This window comes from Clupea harengus, chromosome 11 (genome assembly GCF_900700415.2).
Source record: "Clupea harengus chromosome 11, Ch_v2.0.2, whole genome shotgun sequence".
Classification (NCBI taxonomy): domain Eukaryota; kingdom Metazoa; phylum Chordata; class Actinopteri; order Clupeiformes; family Clupeidae; genus Clupea; species Clupea harengus.
Genome location: NC_045162.1, coordinates 44,634 through 54,150, shown reverse-complemented (window position 1 = coordinate 54,150; position 9,517 = coordinate 44,634). Strand labels below are relative to the sequence as shown.

The window sequence follows — 9,517 nt, the reverse complement described above, 5'->3', positions numbered from 1 at the left end:
CTTAGTCACGACATCAATGTGGGTGACCATCCATCCATCAAGCAACATGCTTACCGGCTTAATCCGACAAAAAGAGCTGTTATGAATTCGGAAGTGCAGTACCTTGTGGATCACGGGTTAGCTGAACCGAGTTCAAGTGCCTGGAGCTCCCCTTGTATCTTAGTTCCGAAGCCTGATGGCACATTTCGTTTTTGTACCGATTACCGTAAGGTTAATGCTGTGACCAAGCCTGACTCATTTCCACTCCCACGCATGGAGGACTGCGTGGACAGAGTAGGCTCAGCACGTTTCGTCACCAAGCTTGACTTACTGAAGGGATATTGGCAAGTCCCCTTGACACCTCGTGCTGCTGAAATCTCTGCATTCGTTACCCCTGACTGCTTCATGCAGTACTCAGTCATGGCGTTTGGACTTCGCAACGCTCCGGCCAGTTTCCAACGCCTGATGAATAAAGTCTTAGTTAACATACCGAATTGTGAGGTGTACCTGGACGACATAGTCCTGCACTCATTCTCTTGGTCCAGTCACCTCGAGCTTATCCACACTGTGTTCCATCGGCTCTGTGATGCCTCGCTGACCTTGAACTTGGCCAAGTGTGAGTTTGGAAAAGCCACCGTAACTTACTTAGGCAAACAAGTGGGCCAAGGTCAGGTCCGCCCTGTGGAGGCAAAGATTGAGGCCATTGTTGAGTTCCCGACTCCCAAGACCAAGCGCGAGGTGCGCCGTTTTTTGGGAATGGCCGGTTACTATCGTAGCTTTTGTCGAAACTTTTCTGATGTTGTGTTGCCCCTTACGAATCTCCTTCGTAACACCACCGATTTTGTATGGTCTGTTGATTGTGAGACTGCGTTTCAAAACGCCAAGGCGTTGCTCTGCAGTTCTCCAGTGCTTGCTGCTCCGAATTTCGACCTGCCTTTTAAACTTGAGGTTGATGCGAGCGCAACGGGAGCTGGTGCTGTCCTTCTGCAGGAGGGTACAGATGGACTGGATCACCCCGTCTCGTACTTTTCAAAAAAGTTCCTGAGGCATCAGTTGAACTATAGTACGATCGAGAAGGAAGCACTCGGCATGTTGTTAGCTCTGCAACACTTCGAGGTTTACATTGGTTCCACTGTAGCACCTGTTCGTGTGTATACTGACCATAATCCCCTTGTGTTTCTTTCCAGGATGAAGAATGCCAACCAGCGCATCATGCGTTGGTCTCTTTACCTACAAGGCTTCAATCTGGAAATTCGTTATAAGAAGGGGTGTACTAACATTCTGGCGGACACTCTGTCTCGCACCCATCAATAAGAATTGGTTAATAACTGTCTCATTCTGTATCAACATGTATATGTTGATTTTTAGTGGTGGGGGTGTTACGTCCCTGAACATTTTCCATGGCCTATGTATACTGTTGTGTGCCTTTTCCGTGTTTTACAGACAGCCCAGCATAAGGCTTAATTGCTGTTCTATTCCCATTGGGTGCCCGATCAGAGCCGGCCCCTTAAAAAGGGCTTGGTGACGTCACCCAAGGAGAATCGTTCTGGAAGAGACGCAGTTGTCGTTGTGGCGGCCACCAGGATTGCCGCATGATCTCGGAGCCTCGCCGAGGCCGTGAGACCTACCTGTCTCGGAGTGAGAGTTCGAGAGGGAGGCTCAGGATTCTTGGAGGCTTAGTGCTGGAGGCCTGTTTGTTGCTTTGTTTCTTTGCTACTTTGAGGTTTTTGTTGTTTCTATTTTTGTTGTCTCCCCGTTTTTCCACTATTCCATATATTTTTGGTTTAGTTTAAAGATAATAAATTAATGATTAATTTTGTCTCATCCGACGTTGTCTGCCCGTATTCTTACTCCCACCCACTTGTTTTTGTTTACGTTGCCTGACCCTAGCAGGGAACGTAACAACACACAAACACACACACACACACTCCTCTTCCCACTTACACGCACGCACACAAACACACACACACACTAGTCCTGTCACACACTTCTGTCTCAGCTCCAGCCAAACTGCTGATGAGGATGTTGGCCCACAAACTGTCTGTCCTGCATTCTTTCTGCACACTCACTAAATCAGATTGGTGTGTGTGTGTGTGTGTGTGTGTGTGTGTGTGTGTGTGTGTGTGTGTGTGTGTGTGTGTGTGTCACTGAAAACGGTGGAGTGCTACAACTCAAAAAAGAGTCTGTGTAAGCTCTCTGGCCTGATGCCCTATGCTGCCAACGGAGTGTACACACACACACACACACACACACACACACACACACACACACACACAGCAGTGTAATGTATTTACAGGGCAGTAGCTGTCTGTCCTGCTCTGTCCACCTGTCTGGTCACACTCACACACACACACCAATATACACAGTCACACTCACACACACACACACACACGATATACACAGACACACACACACACACACACACACACACACACACACACACACTACACACACACACACACACACACACACACACACACATCAATCACACGACATACATTAGTCATACCATATGTGTGCTATACATCACTCTAAGCATGATGTCATCATCACAGAGATTTCTGACTTTATTTGACCATATCAGACATATTTGTTTGTTTTGATATTATTTCAACGTTCACATGGCAACATGACAACATTCAGCTCTAAGCATCGGCTAATGTTTAAACATGCAACTGCACCAGTATATGATATGCACTGTACTCTTATTCTCATCCACCTTTAAAAGCCCCCGCAGGGACTGAACACGGGTCACACTGGAGACCCCTCAGCACATCCTGTCAAGGTCCAAATACATAAATACACACACTTAGCTTATAACACCTGGAGTATATGAGATAAGATGAGGAACAGTCAAGGACAAGCCACACTCAACGCCAAACGAGAACAGTCAGGAACAGTCAGGAACAGTTTTGTCTTTTCCAAACGGACCCATCCAGTCGGTCTTCAGCTTAAATACAGGATGAGGAGTCCCACAGTTTCACACACACACACACACACACACTGATCCGTGTCTGACAGCAGTAAGGCATACACATGCAGAGACAGTCAACAGGAACAGCTCCTCTCTGCATCATCACAGAGACACACACAATCACGTCACGTCACGTCACACGGATACATGGCACACACACACACACACACACACACACACACACACACACACACACACACACACACACACACACAGTACATCAGGATAAAGACTTGGCCTTGGACTACGCCTGCATGAGTGTGGAAGTAAGTGCATGAGCAAACAGACAGCCAGTGGGTGTGGGTCTCTAAGACCAGATCTAGGGGTAAGTTAGCCGGCATGTTGAGGTATGTTTACAGTGTGTGAGTGTGTGCGGTGTAGTTAGCCGGCTTGTTGAGGTATGTTTATAGTGTGTGTGTGTGTGTGTGTGTCAGTGTGTGTGTGTGTGTGAGTGTGTGTGCGGTGTAGTTAGCCCGCATGTTGAGGTATGTTTGCAGTGTAAGTGTGTGTGTGTGTGTGTGTGTGTGAGTGTGTGTGCGGTGTAGTTAGCCCGCGTGTTGAGGTATGTTTGCAGTGTGTGTGTTCCGGAGACAGGAGTAGGTGCGGTCGGTCCAAGGGTCCTGACCCGACATCGGCCTGTGGTCGAGCCTGAACAGTACTGAGCCCAGCCCAGACCCAGAAGAACAGTACTGAGCCAAAACAGCAGCAAAGGCCCTCCGCCCAGAGCAGTGTCCAAGAGCCGTCCACTCTGGAGCAGATCGGGCCCCGTTTGGACGCGGAACCGGTCCTCACCCGGGCCAAAAACTGCTCCAGGGACGGCACCTACCTGGGCTTGAATGGACAGTACACAGTTATAAAACGAGTCGAACAGTTTAACAGCCTTTCCATGGGGGGTTTAACAGCCTTCACCTCACACTGACGCCCTTAGAGCCAAACGGCTTACAGTGGGAGAGTTAGACGTGACCACCTCATCACACTAAGGAGTCAGTCTCACTAACGTGTCACACACACAAGATACAGTAAAGAGTCAAACACACAAGATGTACTCATGAGTCCATCGCACTAACTAGTCAGACACTAATATGAGATTCTTTTGAATGAAGAGTGCATTACAAATAAAATAAATTATTATTATTATTATTATTATTATTAATAAGCCAGATGTGCTAACAAGTCAGAAGCTCTTTCAAGTAAGACGCCCTAACAAGTCAGAAGCACTAACGAGGGGCAGCCAATCATAACGAGGGGCTCAACCATGACAGCCAATCAGAACGAGGGGCTCAACCATGACAGCCAATCAGAACGAGGGGCTCAACCATGACAGCCAATCAGATAGCTGAGGGTACTTGATGAGAGTGAAACGTGTCATCCCATGTTAACCAGGAAGTATCAACCACATATCAGCCGTGACCTTTAACCAACGATGGAGCAGAGGTGGTTGTCCCTTGGCCTTGCAGACCTGTGTGGCGGCCCATATGTTCGCAGTAATATTCCAGAAACACGGAGCACAGCCTGCTGCCTTCAACAAGCCCAGGAATCAGTGCAGTTATCTGCATTGTGGTGTGCTGTCTATGGAAATATATTTGCTCTATACACATAGTTTCAGTTTCAGTTTCAGTTTCAGTTTCGTAAGTTTGGTTTTGAAGATAACATGCCAGAGGAACATCACAGCAAGGAAGGAAAGGACTTCTGTTACCGTGGTTACAGCCGACATGCAAAAGCCATATTTACGTATTTACATCACAGTAGACACGGCACCCGGGGGGGGGGGGGGGGGTGGGTTGCATAGTCAGGGTAAAAGGGTGTTGGCTTGACGACAGGTTTCCCAGAGGGGGTCAAAGGGCAGAATGAGAGTTCTGGCGCCGAGCCAGAATAAGCTGAGGCGCCCGTGAGGTTTCAGAGTTCCAGAGTTCCAGAGTTCCAGAGCAGGGTTAAGACTGAGAGCACTGAAGTGTCCTGGTGGCCAAGGGGAACCGGTCCCAACTCAGGTGGCGCCGCGGCGTGTGGCTCGCTGGGAAAGCAAAGGAGGTCTGTTTTTAATGAGTTCGCTTCTCCTCGCGGAGTGTCGTTGTCGCCTTGAGGTTAGAGTCTCTCGTCTGGTCTGCAGCGGCGGCCCGCTGTGTGAACCGGGTCGGTCGGTCGTGAGCGGCGCGGCGCTGCTCGACCCACTCCGGAGCTCAGGTGAAGTACTTGCAGTTTGTGGAGTCGATGAAGCACTGGGATGTGCACCTCAGGTGTCCGTACGACCTGCGGAACACAGGTGGGGTCGGAGGTCAGAAACACACATGAAGGATGACGTCACATGAGCGAGAGGTGTGAAGGAAACTAAACACTCATCTCACACACACTCATCTCTCACACACACACACACACACACACACACACACACACACTCATCTCTCACACACACACACACACTCATCTCATCAGAAATACCATAACGCTATGCAGAACATGTATGTATGTGTGTATGCATGTATGCAAGTGTGTATGTGTGTGTGTGTGTGTGTGTGTGTGTGTGTGTGTGTATGTGTGTATGCATGTATGCAAGTGTGTATCTGTACATGTACGTATGCGTGTGTGTGTGTGTGTGTGTGTATGTATGTATGTAAGCGTATGTATGTATGTATGTATGAATGCATGTGTGTGTGTGTGTATGTAAGCAAATGTATGTAAGTGTATGTACAGTATGTATAACTGTATGTGTGTGTGTATGTATAAATGTGTGTGTGTGTGTGTGTGTGTGTGAGTGTGTGTCTCTGTGTGGCCTCGTACCCGGGTAAGTAGGACTTGCATGTCTGATAGCCGAAGTCTTTGCCGTCACATTCTTCAGCTCCCTCATGGCGATATCCATCCCCACAGTACGCATGCTTACATCCTAGAGCAGGCAACACGCACAGACACAGACACACAACTTCAGAAAGCCCAACCATAACAAACCCTTCTCAGAGTTAAAGACACACTGAACCTTTATGCCTGTGTGTGTGTGTGTGTGAGAGAGAGAGTATACCTGTCCTGCACTGTGTGTGTGTGTGTGTGTGTGTGTGTGTGTGCGTGTGTGTGTGTGTGTGTGTGCGTGTGTGTGTGTGTGTGTCACTAGAGTGTGTGTGGACAGCTATAGGAGGAGAAACATGTTCAATCAGACCTAGAATCTTTAGAATCACAGACTGCAACTTTAACTGCTGTGTGGGAACACTGGGCTTGTGAGAAGGACACTAGCAGGAGCTCGATCTATTTCATAGTTTTATTGTGTGTGTGTGTGTGTGTGTGTCTGTTATTATCTGTGAACCTCAGCTCCAACTCTAACTATATTAGCGTTAGATGCTATGCAGAAACACTGATTGTGTGTGTGTGTGTGTGTGTGTGTGTGTGTGTGTGTGTCCACTCACTGATGCAGCTGTCCGTCACCACCTTGTCTCCGTCGTCACACTCCTCTCCGTTCTGGGGCTGGACGGTTCCGTCGCCACAGAACCCTTCTGGATCTGGAGCGTTCTCCGTGGACTGGAACGGCGTCAGCTGGAATGAGAGATTCAATTCAACATTCCATCAGCCTAACCAACACATTGGGGTTGTCAGGGATACAGGGTAACATTCCATCAGCCTAACCAACACATTGGGGTTGTCAGGGATACAGGGTAACATTCCATCAGCCTAACCAACACATTGGGGTTGTCAGGGATACAGGGTAACATTCCATCAGCCTAAACAACACATTGGGGTTGTCAGGGATACAGGGTAACATTCCATCAGCCTAAACAACACCTCAGGGATGCTCCTGCCCCAGGGAGGTGTTACACATCTCTTGTTAGGCCATCAGAGTAAAGGTGGGCAGCCATCATGTGTGAGGTACCTGAATGGGCAGCCATCTTGTGTGAGGTACCTGAATGGGCAGCCATCATGTGTGAGGTACCTGAATGGGCAGCCATCTTGTGTGAGGTACCTGAATGGGCAGCCATCTTGTGTGAGGTACCTGAATGGGCAGCCATCATGTGTGAGGTACTGATTGGGCAGCCATCATGTGTGAGGTACTGAATGGGCCATCATGTGATCATGTTTGAGGTACCTGAATGGGCCATCATGTGATCATGTGTGAGGTACTGAATGAGCAGCCATCTTATGTGAGGTATGTGTGAGGTACCTGAATGGGCAACCATCTTGTGTGATCATGTGTGAGGTACTGAATGGGCAGCCATCTTATGTGAGGTATGTGTGAGGTACCTGAATGGGCAGCCATCTTGTGTGATCATGTGTGAGGTACTGAATGGGCAGCCATCTTATGTGAGGTATGTGTGAGGTACCTGAATGGGCAGCCATCTTGTGTGATCATGTGTGAGGTACTGAATGGGCAGCCATCTTATGTGAGGTACCTGAATGGGCAGCCATCTTGTGTGAGGTACCTGAATGGGCAGCCATCCCTCGATGTCCTTAAAGTAGAGAGCGCGCTGGTCCTTGCGGAAAGCCAGAGCGTTGTCATACTGAAGACGATCCAGCTCTTCACCGTTGTCCACCACGAAGATCTGACAAGAGACAAGAGTGCTGCCTGATAAATGAGTGTGTGTGTGTGTAATACTTGCAGACATAACTATAATTACTGTGTGTAAAAACACAGTATTTACCCAATGACAGTGAAGAAGTTTTTCTGCCACATTCTGCCATATTTTTTTTCCTCTGTAACAAATTCTATTTTTCCACAGTTCTCAGAGTTTCAACTGGCTGTATTGTTATGACCATGTCTCAGCCAGGCACATTAAACGCGTTATACACCTGTTATTACCATGTTATAAACCTGTTATGACCATGTCTCAGCCAGGCACATTAGACTATTTAAAGGCGTTATAAACCTCTTATTACCATGTTATAAACCTGTGGCCACACACAGTATTACTACACATATGCCATATGTCATATAAACATCCTCTCAGTCATGGGGGGGGGGGGTAGTCGAGTCGTACCGCGGGTACTTTGGGGTAGTTGCCCCTTAAGGGGAGCTGCTCGTAAGGAGTGCCGTGCAGGTTGAGGGGGGTGGGGCAGTTGCACTGGCCGGGGTTTCCTGGCTGCCCTTTCGATCCTTTCGCTCCCACCATGTAGAGGCCTGGGGAAACACCAGCACAGAATAAACACCAACACAGAATATACACCATATTATAAATGTGTGTGTGTGTGTGTGTGTGTGTGTGTGTGTGTGTGTGTGTGTGTCACTAGAGCTAATATACACCATAATATACTGATTTTAATTTTCTTTTTTATTTGTTATTTTTAACACCTGCACAAACACACACCCAGTACTCAACACACACCTGTACAAACACACACCTGTGCACACACACACCTGCACAAACACACACCTGCACAAACACACCCACTACTCAAGCGAATGATACCGCCCCTGATATGGGACTCAGTTTACTGCTGGTTTTAGTGTTCATGTGTGCTGCTCTGCCCCGTAGATAAATGGCTCATATTCACCCAAATAAAGGTGTATAAAACTATAAAACTATAAAACTATAAAACCCTAACCCACTAGCTTCCAGTACTAGACAGTGAATGATTAGTTCCCGCGCTAACGTGTCATGACTAGCCCAGGGTCTGTGTGCTATGATGGGAAGGTGTGTGTGTGTGTGTGTGTGTGTGTGTGTGTGCTGTGATGGGAAGGCGGCTGGCTGGATGATCTGAGAGAAACCCGAGGAGAGCCGCAGCTGCCATCTCACTTCCGCGCCGACCTGAGGTTCGGTAAGCTGTGAGGGCCGTTTCTGGGGCATGATGTCATCCCGGGCGGATGGGTCGGGTTGCTCTTGGGTCACATTAGAAGGTGAGGTCACTTCCTGCTTCCTCTAGGGTATCAGCTTTCCAGCAGGGCGGTACCGACATGTTCACCCTCGCAGCCCAGGCTCAAACCACGCCCCCCCCCCCTCTACTGAACAGCCAATCACACCTCAGACTCACCCTGAGCCCAGGATGACACCACGCCCTCCTCTAATGAATAGCCAATCAAAGCTCAGACTCACCCTGAACCCCGGCAGAGACAAGCATTCCTACTGCATGCGTTAAGGCTGAAATATGCTTCTACGACTGCGGTACTGTGTGGTCATACGACTGCGGTACTGTGTGGCCACGCAGTTGCTTCGACGGACTTGTGAACCTTTATAGTTCTCCGTCGGTTGGTGGGTGTCGCAAAGCCAAATAAAAAACAGGTCGGACTAAACTCTGTATTTGCACATAAAAGTTGTTTGTTTGACTTTTTTTTTGCTTAGATTTTTTTTAAGTTACCGAGAAATAGACAGGTGTCTGAGCCACCTGAGGCACTTTAAGACAGAGTGATCTACCTGAGGCAGGTACACCTGGGCACTTTAAGACAGAGTGACGTACCTGAGGCAGGTACTCCTGGGGGACCGGGGAGGCCAGCCGGCCCCTGAGGCCCACTGGGTCCGATTGGGCCAATCACTCCATTATCTCCTTTTGATCCCTGCAACAGAACCAGCACAACCATCAGGACCAGAACCCAGATGAGCTGCCCTTCACACACACACACACACACACACACACACACACACACACACACACACA

General features: G+C 48.6%; 1 protein-coding gene across 1 annotated transcript; it reads right to left on the bottom strand.

Moving 5' to 3' along the window:
* Nucleotides 1-2,522: 2,522 nt before the first annotated feature.
* On the bottom strand, nt 2,523-9,465 carry colq (collagen-like tail subunit (single strand of homotrimer) of asymmetric acetylcholinesterase). The gene is made up of 6 exons (XM_031577108.2): nt 9,320-9,465; nt 7,906-8,045; nt 7,351-7,470; nt 6,343-6,469; nt 5,729-5,831; nt 2,523-5,200 (listed from the first exon to the last, which is right to left on the bottom strand). The coding sequence occupies exons 1-6, from the start codon at nt 9,438-9,440 to the stop codon at nt 5,131-5,133; spliced, it is 681 nt and encodes a 226-aa protein (XP_031432968.1). The 5' UTR covers nt 9,441-9,465; the 3' UTR covers nt 2,523-5,130.
* Between the last annotated feature and the right edge of the window lie 52 nt (nt 9,466-9,517).